The sequence below is a fragment of the Prosopis cineraria genome, unplaced genomic scaffold, assembly GCF_029017545.1.
Source record: "Prosopis cineraria cultivar Desert tree isolate PC_DT_omini unplaced genomic scaffold, ASM2901754v1 PC10, whole genome shotgun sequence".
In the NCBI taxonomy this organism is placed as follows: Eukaryota; Viridiplantae; Streptophyta; class Magnoliopsida; order Fabales; family Fabaceae; genus Prosopis; species Prosopis cineraria.
The window spans coordinates 5,698,336-5,714,093 of record NW_026555341.1 but is presented as its reverse complement, the minus strand read 5'-3'; the positions used below and the strand labels follow the sequence as shown (position 1 = coordinate 5,714,093).

Genomic DNA, 15,758 nt, shown 5'->3' with positions numbered 1-15,758 from the left:
TTTATCTTCTCTTGTTAAAAATGAACACAAAATTATTTATATAATAAAACCACATCTCATTTGATTCTTAATTTTTAATTTTTTTATTTTAACACATTTCATTTGTTTTAAAAAATAAAAGCATTCATATTTTTTTTTTACTGTCAAAATTATGTAGAGTTTAAGGAGAGAAAAAATTGAATAAAAAAATAAAATGCAGACACACATCCTGTTTTTTTTTTTTTGGTCACTTCCACTCTTAATTTTATCACGATTTACCATCAACATTATCTTTTTTTAGGAGATCAGATGGTTGGAGAATTTGGAATGGGGCCTTATGTGTGAAAAGCCTAAAGAAAAAATGGATCCATGTCGGTGGAAAACACGGGAAGGGATGACAAAACCATCATGCATACAGGAAAATAGGGGAAATAAGATTTTTTTTTCCCTTCTTTTTTAACATTTTATTTATAATATAATATAATTTTGAAATTTCAATTAACTTAAATTATAATTGAAAATTCTTATATTCGGCAAAGAGGCACTGGAAGGCGACGACCAGGAATTCAGGCTCAACTTACTTTCTGAAACCATTTTTAATGATAACAGACGCCAACATCACAACAAGAAACGAAAGATCATTCGCTTTTCCTGACTTTTGACTGAATCGAGGTTGAGGAAACGCTTGGTTTGTTGAGGTACTCAATGCTTATCGGGTTTCCTCCAATTTCTCTTTGAATTCATCTTTCTTTGATGCATATGTATACTCCATGCTTGTTACTTGAGATCTTCGATTCTACAAAACTAGTTCATTGGTTGCTTTCAAAAAGGTACGGTTTCAATGTTGGACTGACGCATTTTATTTGAATTGATGTTTTGAGCTTCACAGAGCTGGTTTTATTATTGGGTATTAACAATTCTGGAAGCACTGTTGAGCTGGATTGACCGAGTATTGATTCGCTGCAAAAGGTTGGCTCTTGTTCTACTTATTCGGTGCTAGTTTCAGGTTTATGCTTTGGGTTGTCATCGGCACAGTCAAGTGCTAGGAGTCCGCCATCCCCAACCTCAGCTGGTTGCTAAAAAAAGCTTAAAACTGACATTCAATTATGCAATCTTGACGCGTGGTTCTACCATCGTTTCCGAGTGCCAACCTGCTCGGGAATTGTTTTTTCTATAGCGTGAAAATTTTTGAGGCAAAAATTTCTGGGAAATTAAAATATGTAACTCCGGCAACTGAAACCTTTATAACATATCGTATTGTAATTTAATCAGTAATGGGCATTTTCATTAGAAGGTTGTGATAAACTCAACTTATGCTGTGAGTAAAAGGAAGTTGGGTAAATTTGAAGCATCTGCACTGACTATTAATCACCAATGTATTCTAGGTTTAAGATGGGGTGTGATTTTTCCAAGTTCTCAGCATGCTGCTCGGGTACAGAGCAAAGTGGTCCAGTTCCTGAAGGCAACATTAATGGTAGGTCTTGGTCATATGCACATCTTTTGTTCTTGTTACTACGAGAGTGCTGCAATCACGGAGTTCTGATTTCCTTTTCAGAAAATGAAGAGAATAGGGAGGCCACTGATGTGCCACCATTTCAAGAATACACAATTGATCAGCTTAGGAAAGCTACTTCTGGTTTTGCCATCGAGAATATAGTTTCTGAGCATGGGGAAAAGGCTCCAAATGTGGTTTATAAAGGGAAACTAGAAAATCAAACGCGAATTGCAGTCAAACGGTTCAATAGATCAGCCTGGCCTGATGCCCGACAATTTTTGGTAAGCATAAGTGAGTTTATGTGCCAAATTTTGGTATATTTGCTAGAGGTTTCAATGAAGATTTCTTTCACTCTTCTGCTTTTCCCAATACGATGCTTAATATTTTTTATGTTCTGCTAAGGACACCTGGAAGTCTTTTGTGTGTTGGGGAATGTCAGAATTAAACATTATTCATTTTGTATGTGCACTTGTTGCCTTTTATGCATTTGTCATTTTATCTGTAATAGGTAAATATACTATTATTTGATGGAAACCAAACCGAAAATGCTATTAAAATGATATAATTCTGCCAGAGTACAGAATCTAAGCAGAATTCCACAAGTCTGAAATTGAAAATGGAAAATAAATGACAAAACTCTGGCTCTTTGATAGGCTAGTCTCCTCCCAAATAACACTCGCTAGTTGCTTGTCTTCCCTGCCCCCATGACCTACTCTGTCTCTGTCTCTCTCTCTCTCTCTCTCTCTCTCTCACACACACACACACACACAAAACCCCCTATCACAAAGTGCATGAGTTAATTACCAGCCCTGCCCATCACTTACAACTACAAGCCCAACATTTCCCGACCCTTGAAGTTTCAACTTGCCTTCAAGGTGGGAAGTCAAAATTCAAACCCATGGCAGACCGTTCTCTTCAAATGCCCTCACAAAATTATAGGAGAACTTAAGTTCAAGAGCTGCAACTTCTCCTAGATCAGAACAATGTTCTCCACCCCATGCTGTATAACAACCAAAATTCGAGTAACCAGACACTCATATTAACTTCCCAAGACTTGATTTTGTCCTGTTAACTCTTCCTCAAGGTGATCAAAATCCCACAGGCATGGTTCTCGAATATAAAAGTAAGTTAATCATTACACCCTTTGAACTACGCTCCTGTTACACCTTGCTAATTTCTGAAATTGCAAAATTGTTTCAGGAAACCCACTGGCCCCCCTTAAAAGCCTCTTCTTCATCATCTTCAATAAGTGTTAGTAAAGAAGGCACGCTAAGTAAACTTCTTGAACCAGGTGCATTACTATCCTCCTGCTTTGTCAAAAAGGAAGCCCGTATCACCAATCGAATGATTACCATGAGAGGGTATAACATTATATGACCTTTTATTAGCTCAAAAAATAAGATTGAAATCAAAGGTACGTGCAAACTGATGCTAACATAGCAGCCATTACAACTATCACTAATCGACCAACTATAAGCTTATAAGCCATGCAAAAAATTGTTACAATAAATTGGCACCTGTTAATTGGGTCAACAGCAGAACTCTAGTGAATGAAGCCCCTTTCTCAATATGTGGAACTTTAGTAAAGCTTCAATATAGTCTTCCAAATTGGTGAAATCCGGCTGCAACAGTAAAAATTGGTCTGGTCTCCCTTTCCTCAATACTTGTGAGCTCAATCTGCAAATCTGTTGCACCATTAATGTCAAGGTGATTTGAAGTATCACAAGAAATTGTTGCATATTTCATTGATTTGTCTGAAGGCTTGAGCTCCTGCTTATAGCTGCTCATAGATTTTATTGCGATAAACCACACAGGTAACATTACATTGGCCCTTATCAAAATTGGATGTAACCCAGCATTCAACCCTGGATCAAAATCAATAAAATAGGCGGCATTTCTCATACCATCATGGATTTTGCTAGGCACTGCCAGATGCCCTCTTTCCCCAAATGACAGTTTTTGCAATTCGACAGCAACTTCTACGAGATCCCTGAAATTGCAAGAGCTATCCCAAGTTACTCTCACATTCAAAAATGGAAAATAAGCAGGCTCTCTAGCACTTCGAGAGGCTAGTCTCTCCCAAATAACACTCACTAGTTGCTTGCCTCTCTTCTGTCTCCATGACCTAAATTATATGCCTCTCTCTCACACACACTTGTACCCCTCACTAGCCCATGGGTTAGTTAGCAGCCCAGTCTTTCAGTTAAAAGTCCAAAATTTGAAACTTTAATATGCTGAAAAATGTTGGAGATTATTGTAAAGGTTTTCCATAAGATAGCTTATGCCATGGAGATGAATGGAATCCTTGACATATTTGCAGAGCTTCTAAGAGTTCAATTATTGCAATACCTGTTTCTCTTGGTCATTTCCATGTAAGTTATGGTGAACTTGTGCGCTGTCTGCACTTAAATCCCAATAGGCCTTCATGTGAAGGGTGTGTAAAAGATTATAATAAAACTATAAATGAGAAAACGTAGCTCATTTGAAACAGATTGGAAATCAGAAGGATTCCAGTGTTTACCTTTGAACTAGATTCTTCATGCCAGGGAACTTACAAAGTACAGCAATCAGTATAAACTGCTTTATTATATCTTGAAGAAACAACGTAATATCTTGAAGAAACAACATAGATATCCCAATAAAATTTTCCGCCACCATGACATGATTATTCATAAAATTCATATACCTGCACATTTGAATTTATTTAAACTAATGATTTACCAACTACAACTGGATGAAAGAAGGTAAACCTGATAATCAGTATGCAGGTTTCTCTTTGAGTTTCCTGGAGCATCTTCAGATTTTTTTTTTTGGCCATTCAGCTGTATCATATGCAGTGCTAAACATCACATTTTCTAGTTTTTTATGTTCTGACTTTTGGAAAATTATATTTCCTTTTCCTTTTCCATTTAAAATATGGGTATAGGGGTGATACTTGTTCTCAAACTAGGAAGCATCTGTGATTTAATAAGAAAAAGTAATGTTCAAAGTACTTGACTTGATTTATGGCTTTGATGGTTTACATTTTACACATAGGGCCTCTTGAATTGTTTTCACCATTTTGGATTTTTCTTTTCCACATGACAGACAATTTGGTCAGAGCGTGGCTTTCATTATTCCTTCTTTTAGCAACCTTTTTTATTTTACATCCCTTCAGGAAGAAGCCAGGGCTGTTGGACATCTAAGGAACGAAAGACTGGCAAATCTTCTTGGATGCTGCAATGATGGTGATGAGAGGTTACTTGTTGCAGAATATATGCCTAATGATACTTTGGCAAAGCACTTGTTCCACTGTAAGTGCGCAACTAGCAACAAATTCTGCTTCTTTGCAGTAGACTATGGATTTTTTATTTCATTTTAAATACAGTTACTATCTATCCAATGACCTGTAGAAACCTGGTTTCACCAAGGCATAATTTATGGGAACATTCATTGCCAGGGTAAAAATATATTTACATTTTGATTTCTGCAATCTTATGTTCCTATCAATCTTTGTAATTCTATCATATGTATAAATTGTAGCTATGATTCTTTTGTGTGGCGCTACCTAGTTAAATGCAGTTCACTAACCTTACCGAACACTTATTTACTTGATTATACAGGGGAAAATAAGCCCATGAAATGGGCAATGCGACTGAGAGTTGCTTTATCCCTTGCCCAAGCGCTAGAATATTGTGCGAGCAAAGGGCGCACTCTATATCATGATCTAAATGCTTATAGAGTACTTTTTGACGATGTAAGTTCATTTCCTATAATATCACGAAATCCTGTTATAGTTGGAGCACACTTTGTTTGCAATTTATGCTTTATAACTAAGTCCAATTGCCTTTTAATATATAAACAATCTTCAACACATCATATTCAGTATGCAATCTCATTGATGCAATTATGAAAGCTGTTACAGCAGTTAAAAGGATGTTATATATTAATTCCAATTAATGCTATCTCAAAAAGTTGGTGAAAATGACCAACATCAAACATATAAGGAGCAGGCTGAGTTCTCATTGATGGTTTGTTGGGATAGGGATGATTTGAATTATTAGGTTGTAAATCAAGAAAGACCATTTTGGAGGAAGGGGATGTCTACTTTTCAAATGTATTACTGTAAAGTTGGTTCTGGAGTTTTTGAAAGGTTGTAGGGTAGAATCCTTGAAAAATTGAATTTGGGTTTTAAGTGGAAGAGTTTGTAAACATGTCTGATCAAGAAATAATTCTGTAGTAAGATAAATTAACAAAAATGATCGGATATAGAAGAGGCATGGTCTAGGATTTGTACTCTATAACCTCTAAGCAAGATGAGAACTCTAAATTAAAAGAAATAAACAAAGGGGGCTAAGACCCAGTCCCAGATGACTTTTTCTAGGCAAGGACTACTGAAATTATCTAAACACTGCAAATAAAGAAGGCTGAATCATTTTTATTACACAAATAACATGTTTTAGGACATAGGAATCACTATTGTGATTTATGAAAAGATTGCATTTATACCTCAGACTATATTGGGCCAGCTTCCCCCCCCCCCCAATTTCATAGCCCTTAAAGAATGGGTAAGCATACAAGATCAGGGAAGAAAGTAAGTGGCAATATACTAGATTAAGAAGCAAGGGAAGAGTATGCTATTGTGGGTGAAACTGCCTAGACTTTTGTTTTTCAAGCCCTTAACAGTTAGTGCTGACTATCCTCATGCTCTGTTATTGTTTTTCAGGAAGGAAATCCTAGACTCTCATGTTTTGGTTTGATGAAAAACAGTCGAGATGGTAAAAGTTATAGTACAAACCTGGCATTTACTCCACCTGAGTATTTAAGGACAGGTTATCCCTTAAACTTGTTCAACACATATTTTTATTATTTGATATCCCATGTCTGTGTGGTCGTTGAAATTTGAGACCATGTTATTTAGAGTTGTCTTGCTAAGATTCTTATTTTATTCTAAGATTAAGTCGCTAAATTTTGTTCTTAGGTCAATTTGATGCTTTCATGTTTTTCTTCTCTAAGCTTTCAGTCACATGCTATTTCTATGGATATTCAGCCTATGTTAAAAAAATAATAATAATACTCAAGTGCTGAGAGCTGTGATGACTCATTATCATTATTTGGCACCATCTTTTATTTCATTACTTTAAAACATGATGGCAAGTGTTTTTTTGTCTCCTGGTCATGCAGGCAGAGTTACTCCTGAGAGCGTAACATATAGTTTTGGAACCCTTTTACTTGACCTTCTCAGTGGAAAACACATTCCTCCAAGCCATGTAAGTTTCTTTCCTTGATAGATGATTCTGTATTCCAAGCAATTGCACCTTACCTTAAGTTTCTTACCTATCCTCTGACTGTAATAAGCTCCTCTTTTTTTTTTTGTAATTATTGATTTCTTCTTCCCCTTTATGTGGCTAAAATTATTCTGTTGGGAACGTCAACGTTATTTGTTTGTAACATTGTACTCTTATGATCGAATACAATAGTTTTTAGCTCAAAGTCAAAGCAATGAGTTCTGATGTTAATTAAGCTGTGCATCTGACAGTTAATTTCATATTGCTTTAGGCTCTTGACCTGATTCGAGACAGGAACCTTCAGACGTTGACAGATTCTTGTTTAGAAGGACAATTTTCAAGTGATGAGGGGACTGAATTAGTGCGCTTAGCCTCACGATGTTTACAATCAGAACCCCGGGAGCGTCCTTATCCAAAGTCATTGGTTTCTGCTTTAATACCTCTACAGAAAGATTCTGAGGTTAATTGTCTTATAAGTGGTTCATTGTATTATGTATTTTTTGAAAAATTATTCATCTTCCATTGTCAACAGTTTAGTTTGGCAAGCCATTGGCTTTGATCTTTGCTGAGAATTTAAACATATTCTAGTAAGCTGGAATGAACTTGTATATCATTTTCCAGGTTCCTTCTCATGTTTTGATGGGTATACCACATGGCACAAATGCTTTACCCCTTTCACCATTTGGTGAGGCATGTCTAAGAATGGATTTGACTGCCATACATGAGGTCCTTGAAAAACTCGGGTATAAAGATGACGAGGGTGCTGCTACTGAGGTTTGTTTCTTATGAGTAAATTGTCGAGTGTGATTCTATGCTCATGATAAATCATTGAAATCTTCTTATACCTTGTTATCATCTTCATTCTTCCCTTTGAAGAAATGTATCCCTAGATTTTGATGTCAATGCAAGTTCGCTTTTGTTATTTTATGTGAAGCCTTATTCATAATTTTTTTTTTTTGATAATCAGCGTTATTATAATATTATTTATATTGGGCTTAGTATGGTGTATATATATTTGGTATGGCATTAAGAGGTAAAGCGTAAATCTTGATTTATTCTATATTTTGATGATTGTCATGTATTCTGTAAATGTGTCTGATGGTTACTTGATAGTATGGGATATCAAGTCGTACATTGGGCAATTTGGAATGTTCGATGGGATATTTAAATGTATTGATTATCAATGTCTAGTAGAAATAAACGAAAGGATTTTAGCATTACATACCTTCCAAAGTTTGGATATAATGCAACATGGCTTGAATTGAATATGAAGTTCACATCTATGTTTTCATTATTGTCCTGATTTTCCAGGTATAATGGCTGATCCACTCTTTTTTTGAAAAAAAAAACAAAAAAATTATGCAGCTTTCATTCCAAATGTGGACCAACCAGATGCAGGAAACATTGAACTCAAAGAAGAAAGGTGATTCTGCTTTTCGTCATAAGGACTTAAAAGCTGCAATCGATGGCTATACTCAGGTTTGTTAGTTTCATAGCTCTTAAGTTGCTTATATCCTAGAATATAAATGAACATCCTGTCTTCCTGAGTAGAAAATGGAACAGTATGTTTATGGCTATATTCTGGTTGAGTATTTATACTGCTCCAATTGTCACATATGTTTATAACAAGATTTTATCCCCTGGTGTAGCCTGATAAAGAATATATATTACCTCCGTTTCAAATATGAGACACTTTTACCTAAAAGATACAAAACCAAGAACAATAGTTGGTAGTTAAGATCAGGTTTTTCCAACATTTTTAGCACTACCAATCATTAATTATTTGTTTGGTAGGAGGTAACTAATTTTAATATACTTTTAGGAGCATTTTAGGTAAAAAGTTATTAATTGCTCTTAGAATTCCGTAAAATGCCTTATTTATTAAACATAGGATTTTACAAAGCATGCCTTATATTTGAAACAGAGGGAGTATATATATATATATATATATAAAACCTGGCAACAAAGTTGGACAGGCAAGATGAAGCGTATAAAGAGATAGTGAGATCTAATGGGTTATAATCTGAAGATACTATATATGTTTTTGGTCCGAATCGGTTACAATATGCAGTTGATGGCTTTGTTGTGCAATGCATGCAGTTCGTTGATGTTGGAACTATGGTTTCTCCGACTGTATATGCACGCCGCAGTCTGTCTTATCTCATGAACAATATGCCAGAAGAAGCGCTGAAGGATGCATTGCAGGCACAAATAATTTCTCCTGTCTGGTATATTGCTTCCTACTTACAAGCCGTGGCGCTTCTTGCACTGGGCAGGGAGAGTGAGGCCCAGGTGGCGCTTAAAGAGGCTTCTTCGCTTGAAAGTAAAAGGAACACAAATTAATCGACATTAGTAGCCAGATCTCGTTCGCTCAACCAAAATAAATATATAAAAAAAAAGGAGAAAAAGGCCAGATTTTCATCCCAAAAAAGGGGGAAAAATCAACATCTTATTTTTCCTTTCCCGAAAGACAATTTTCATAGAGCACGGGATGGTGTCTACAGTGTCCGGGCAAATTCCCAGTTCCTTATCGGCAAGTTGTCGCGTGCATAGAGCGGTTTATACTTCCTTGTGCACGAATGGTTCATTGGTTGGCAAGAATTCTTTTGCACAGACTGAGTTTCTGCAGAAAATATACAAATTACTTTGCGCAAGGTTTTCTGTTGCATGCTCAGAAAGGGAAAAAGATGTTTTCTTTTGTTGCAGTTTAATTTCGTATTCCAGTACATAGGTTTAGGGACTATTTTGAGAACTTCTGGAAGAGTTTGTTTGTAAAGGATTCGTCCGTTAGCTTAAGTATGCAGTTGTTTGTGCTTGTATTTATGTACAGAGCAATCGGTTGTGGCTGGCATTGTTGGTCTGAAATAGGTTTTGTATGTTATTGATTCTGCATCTAATAAAAAAATTTCAGTTTCACTCCCTGGTTTCGCTCGTGTTTTCATTTGATCATAAAATAGTTGTTAATGAAATAAAAAAAATTCACGCACGAACCAAAAGAGGACTATAAAATAGTTGCGTTTGACAGTTGATTAGTCAAAGCATAATTTCTGATATTTTAATAATAAGCTATTTTTCCACATGCACCGTGCAGCAATGGGTGGGAGATAATAATTAAATTATTTTCATAGTTGTAACTTGTAATATATAATTTTTTTACTGTTAAATCCTATGGTGTGCTTAAAAAAAGAACTTACCGAAATACGAGGGAAAATATTAAATATTAATATAATGAAAAATTCACGCACAAACCAAAAGAGGAGCTGAATCTCTCCCTCTCTCTCTCTCTCTCTCCCCCTCTCCCTCTCCAGTGTTTAAGTGAGTGAGGCTCTAAGGATTCATCAAGACTAAGGTAGGCTTTCAAACTCAAAATATTTATAAAAATACTTATAAATTGTTAACCAATAAAATTTTTACATTAGTAATGAAATTTGATTTCATGATATTGTGATGAGTTAAATTTTTATTAATTGAATGAGTATTTGATTTTTGTCTTATTAACAAAAAGCGTTCATCCTTGCCAACCAACATTTGATTTTTGCCCTTTCATGAAGTTCTATTAACCGAAAAAGGTTCATCATTCTCTCTGTTCTTTATAACTGTCATCCTCCTCTCTTGGAATGCTGGATTCATCACTCATTAGTCTAACATTCCAGAAGAAGAAAAACTTAATCATTGTTCGTTTCCTTCTTGAAGGAATGTGCTTTTTCTCTACGAGTGAGGGGATCATTTTAAAAAAAAAAAAAATCTGAGGTTGTGTGCCTTTGCATTCTGGACGGAGTGAATATGATTGTCGTAATACTCTTGACTTTGCGCTGAGCCATAGAAGTTGTTTTCGAAGGAAAAGAGGAGATTAGCAGGGGGCTTGTTTTTACTTCGGGCATTAGAAACTCCATTAACTGGTGATGCATCACGCAGAACATGTAATTATTATCTTATGGATAAGAGTAATCAAGTGCCCACAAATATTCCTCATCCGACGTTAATGCTCCATCTGTTGTAAAAGATATTTAATTGCAATTCCAGTCTCAAAATTCTCCCCCCTGTTGGCATTTTGAGTCAGCCTTCATTAGGTAAAAATTCCCCAAAATAAAAGGGCCCAACCGGGTTCGAACCGGTGACCTCTTGATCTGCAGTCAAATGCTCTACCACTGAGCTATGGACCCTTACTGATCAAAAGACTACTAAAAATTATTATTATTTGATATAAGATTAAACTCTTTCCCAATCTATAAAATCAGGCTATATTGTAGCACCAAGTACCAACCATCAATCGCCAAAACATGCGTTTGGTCATTTCATACACCCTCACCACTGATGGTACATATTACACGATAAAGTAGTCAACTGAATGTCCAATCCCATGGAAGGCTTTTGACAAGGTTGAAGATTGGGTTCATTATTTGTGACTAAATGGTGGGATGATTCTGCCTATAGTGTAAAATTGATTGATGAATTTGCTCGGGTGGGGTCACTACATGTAGCGGGAAGGCAATTAAAGTCGAGAATAAAGATTAAATTTAAAAGTTTTATTTAAATTATAGAAATTAATTTTTTTAAAGTAGTCGGATTGAAGATTTGATTTTGATAAGCTTTGTAAAAAAAAAACTCGAACCCGAATGACCCTTCAAGCCTTAATAAATTGAGTTATCTTATATATACATACACATGCACATATTTGATTAATAATGACACAATTTGATTAATATTTATTGTAAGTGATAAAGAAAAAATTGTATAGATAATTAACATTAAATCTCTATCTCCATCTTTTAATAAGTGGACCCACATTTGAGGAATCTAATATTTTATTTTTAAATGATGATAAGAAAGATTTAAATTTACATTAATGAAGGTTTTGATATTCATCTTAAATTTAAAATTTTAATTTTTATTAAATTTATGTTAAATTTTATGTAGGACTTTAATTTAATTTATATAGAATTTTAAAATATTAATTTTTTTTTAAAAAAAGAAGGCTTAAAAATCTTACTTTAAACTTTATAAATAAGAATCAAGTCTTAAAATTAAATTAATTTTTAAATAATTTGATTTTAAAGTTTAAGTTTTTAAAGGTAAAGCTTGCCTGTATTTTCACCCCCACCTCTAAGAAGGTTTACGTTGTCCAATTTCAAAAGGGATCCAAAGGAATATACTCAACGCCACGTGCCACTGTTGTTTTCCTTTAAATGTGTATCAGATAGGGTGGGGTTAACGTGGCCTCTCAGCTTTTATCTTTTTCAGAGGAAAATAAACAAAAAGAATAAGAGAAAATCAATGAAAATTGAACCCAATAAAAGGAGTTAGTATTCGCACCTAACGAGTTAATGTTTGAATTTTCCCTGCCTTGAATAAGATAATTTTCAATGAGAAAATACCTATACTTAATTAAAAGAAGGAATGAACGAAACAGGAAATCAAATTTTCGTTTTTTCAACTTCTGTAAACATTTTTTTTTTCCAAACAGTGGTTCAGAAAACTCTACTCGTTAGTCAGCTGTGATCTGACCAATCAGTTTAGGTGGCTTCTTATTTTTCCCCCTTCTACGAAGTACAATTGGTTTTGACTTTAGTAGATGCATCCTCTGCCACTCATCTGAATTTCGATGGCTTGTGGATGATGGCTTCCAAACATGTCACATCTCTTTTACTCCCATCTAAGTTATTATCCTAGATTGATATCTTCTCATATTATCCATATATTTACAATCAATTATTGAAGGAAAATCATGCATTGATATATATAATTCAGGCAGCTACGATGATAATTGCTTTGTCTAGTTTATCATAATTTATTTGAGTAATAATACCATCCGATTTCATATATTTAAATGAGAAAGATTTGACTATCATCCGATTAATTTTTTTTTTGCCATCATTAGCCGAATAATCATTATGCGCCTTCTAAGTTTTGCGGGGGGTTATGAAAATATAAGTAGTTGAATAACCAAGCAAAGCTGGCACATTTGTTATCTTCTAGCAAACCTCGGGCTTGTAAAGAGTTCTGACTTCTGATCAAAAAGCGCGGCACCGCTTCCCTATTTGTGTGGTCTTCGCGAGGTTTACTTCAGCGCACCAACTTCTGAATTCATCTAAAATTTTAGTTATTAATTTCTTGTTCAGATAAAGGAGATTGGTAGGTTCGTCTTGGTTGGCGAGGCTTCTTGTCTTTCTCTGTTGTTTGGGGGAAGATTATCGGCAAAGTTTTTAAAGTCAAATTGGAGTTTAATCCCTTCCAAAGTTTTGTTGCATGTGAAGTATGCTGGAAATCTGATATAAGATTATTTTTTTTCTTACAACTTGGACGATTCTTTTGAAACTTAGGGCTTATTTCATTTCATTTTGTAAGGAATACTGGTCTACTTCTAAGCTTTGTTTTGAGTTTTGGGTTATATGTATGCTTATCCTTATTGTTCATGCATGCTTGTATTTATGTTCTGGGGTTGGGTTGAGCAATTCTTTGTATGCTTGTTGACCTTCAACTACACCAGGTCTGCTGGGCTATCAGTATTTATTTATTTTGAAAGTCTTCTCTTCTTGTTGTGTGACAGATTAATTAAATCTTTGTCAAATAACGTGAATTTTATTGTGCTCGGATTTGACTCTGTTTTGATGCTAATTTCAGGAGCAATGGCTAAGAGTTACTTCAAACAGGAGCATGATCTTGGTATATACTGGTTTTTATTTGAAATCCCACCGTTATTGCTTTGGTTGCATTTGGAAAGCTGAGAAACATACAAATGAATGATTTCTTTTGTCTTCAGAGAAGAGAAGAGCTGAGGCTGCTAGGATCAGGGATAAATACCCAGACAGGATCCCGGTAAGAACTGAGAACTAATAATCATGTTTTATCTCTTGCTGATGACATCTCCTTCTATGATAGAAAACGCAACTGTAGTATAAGCACGGTGGTTATTTTATATGTTTTGCCAGATGAAGGAGCCTTTGCTTTTCAACATTTCGGCTGTCTTGTTTGAATCTTTTTTGTTTTCTTCAAACTTATTCATATGTTAGTCTATTTTCTTCTCCACGTCATGATTTGGCAGGATACCAAGCTGACCAGCACTTGAAATTATTGTTCAAAAAAATAAAATTAGGATTTAGATAGGTTGTAGCACACCCCGTAATTGGTGGAGCATCAGCACCGAATCACCTTGAGGATTTGAGCTAAACAACCTATGGTCGAGGAAGCTCAAGTCTACTGCTAAGCCAATTCTTGTTGACAAAAGAACGTCCTTTTGTTGAACAGAAACTTGGTGACCAATGCAATGTTTTAGTAATTTGTATTATTCTGCTTTCTGATTCATAAAATTGTTACGGCTTTTAGTTTTCAATGTTACGAAATCATATTCCATTTTTAGAGATAGTTTAATTTGAGGCTTCTTGCAGAAACATATACTGTCAAGGGCATAATGAGTAAACTTGTGGTTGCTTTACTTGAAATGTCACTGCCATCATACTCGTAATATTTATACTTTTGTGGTTACCTACTTACCTGTCTTTGGATTTGCTGCAGGTGATTGTGGAGAAGGCAGAGAGGAGTGATATCCCAAGCATTGACAAGAAGAAGTAAGATTGGCACTTTGATTATTTATTTTATTTCCTGCCTCGTGGCCTGTGTTTTTTCAAAAGGTAAAGTAAATGTTTATTGTGAATTTGACATTATTTGTTTCTAAACTAGAGTATATTATTATTGCTAAGAGGGACGTTATAGGCTGATGAAAGTGGATAGAGAAAGGTCTTGACTTTGAATTGCAACAACTTCACTGGATCTTCAGGCATTTCTCTCTTATTTGTCTACAAGAGGCTTAGATATTTAACTCAAGGTTGTAGCAAAGAAGAACAGAGATATAATTAGTTGTTCTGAGCTTAGTGCAAGACTATTCACATTAATTACAAGATCATCTGTCGTCAGTAAATTGGGGCTAAAATTAATGATTCTATTGTGCGTGTGCTCAATTTCATAACAGGACACAAATTCTGTCTGTAAAGCGCAACTGTTTTGTTGACAATTTATTTGTATTTGCCTATTTGGTTCTTGTATGGCTTGATGATGATGGCTGGATAGTTGATGCTTCTATTACTTAGCGAATTCTAGATTTTAAGGTAGAAATGATGCTATTTTTGTCCAACGTAGCCATTTCGAAATATCATTTCAAACTGATGGAATAAATTTGCAGGTACCTTGTCCCTGCTGACCTGACGGTTGGACAGTTTGTCTATGTCATCCGCAAAAGGATCAAGTTAAGTGCAGAAAAGGCCATTTTTATTTTTGTGGACAATGTCCTTCCCCCAACGGGTAACCTTTTTGTCAAATTACATGACTTGTCACATGTTGCAACATATATGCTATAGCTATCTAATCCTGAATCGCATTCTACATCAATTTTTCAGGTGCAATTATGTCTGCTATATATGATGAGAAGAAGGATGAAGACGGGTTCCTTTATGTCACATACAGTGGCGAGAACACCTTTGGGAATCTGACTTCTTAGTTGCACTAGTAGCTTCTATTATTTCACACTGTAATATCATCTCACGGTTTTCATTGGCTTTGTCTGATGATTCTATTATGTTACTCATTGTATCAAGAACCTTGCTTTCACAGTCATGTACAGTTGTAAATAAATTCCCAGAACATATTCAATGCTCAGATTTCCTCCTTTGCATCCAGCCTTCTATCGTATGGGTCAGTCGGTTGTGCAACCAATGTTTAATTTTGGGGGTTCCTGGACTCCACGTATATTCTAATTGATATACTCTGAACTTGAGTCCTAATGTCTAAATCAAGGGATGAGGTGGACGGATTTTGTCTTGAAAATCTGTAAGTTTTAACCTCTAGACTTGAGTATTCAATCAGAGTCCGGAGTCACGTTTTTATCTGACTTGAGTATTTTACCTGTCAGGACATGAAAAGCATGAGTTAAAAAAAAAAAAAAGGAAGAAATATCCCTGTTTATATTACCTATAATATTAATCATTATTGCAATCAGTTTATCTCTCTGTCATTTTGTTTGCAGA

General features: G+C 35.2%; 2 protein-coding genes and 1 non-coding gene across 5 annotated transcripts; 2 read left to right on the top strand and 1 right to left on the bottom strand.

The window, feature by feature from the left end:
• The first annotated feature begins 525 nt into the window (after positions 1-525).
• Positions 526-9,657, top strand: LOC129322169 (serine/threonine-protein kinase BSK7-like). 2 transcript variants are annotated; one of them, XM_054968278.1, is made up of 12 exons: positions 526-677; positions 869-948; positions 1,365-1,453; positions 1,535-1,755; positions 4,632-4,767; positions 5,077-5,210; positions 6,180-6,285; positions 6,638-6,723; positions 7,013-7,201; positions 7,363-7,515; positions 8,107-8,220; positions 8,842-9,657. In XM_054968278.1, the coding sequence occupies exons 3-12, from the start codon at positions 1,372-1,374 to the stop codon at positions 9,082-9,084; spliced, it is 1,464 nt and encodes a 487-aa protein (XP_054824253.1). In that variant the 5' UTR covers positions 526-677; positions 869-948; positions 1,365-1,371; the 3' UTR covers positions 9,085-9,657. The 2 variants fall into 2 exon arrangements, with proteins under 2 accessions (XP_054824253.1, XP_054824254.1); XM_054968279.1 differs by having other exon boundaries at positions 861-948.
• A 1,175-nt stretch (positions 9,658-10,832) lies between these two features.
• On the bottom strand, positions 10,833-10,904 carry TRNAC-GCA (transfer RNA cysteine (anticodon GCA)). The gene has a single exon. It is a non-coding gene; the product is annotated as a tRNA-Cys (tRNA).
• Positions 10,905-12,654: 1,750 nt separating this feature from the next.
• Positions 12,655-15,410, top strand: LOC129322170 (autophagy-related protein 8f). Of its 2 annotated transcripts, none has more exons than XM_054968280.1 (6): positions 12,655-12,797; positions 13,363-13,404; positions 13,502-13,557; positions 14,254-14,306; positions 14,918-15,036; positions 15,132-15,410. In XM_054968280.1, the coding sequence occupies exons 2-6, from the start codon at positions 13,368-13,370 to the stop codon at positions 15,230-15,232; spliced, it is 366 nt and encodes a 121-aa protein (XP_054824255.1). In that variant the 5' UTR covers positions 12,655-12,797; positions 13,363-13,367; the 3' UTR covers positions 15,233-15,410. The 2 variants fall into 2 exon arrangements, with proteins under 2 accessions (XP_054824255.1, XP_054824256.1); XM_054968281.1 differs by lacking the exon at positions 12,655-12,797 and adding an exon at positions 12,907-12,994.
• The last annotated feature ends 348 nt before the right edge of the window (positions 15,411-15,758 follow it).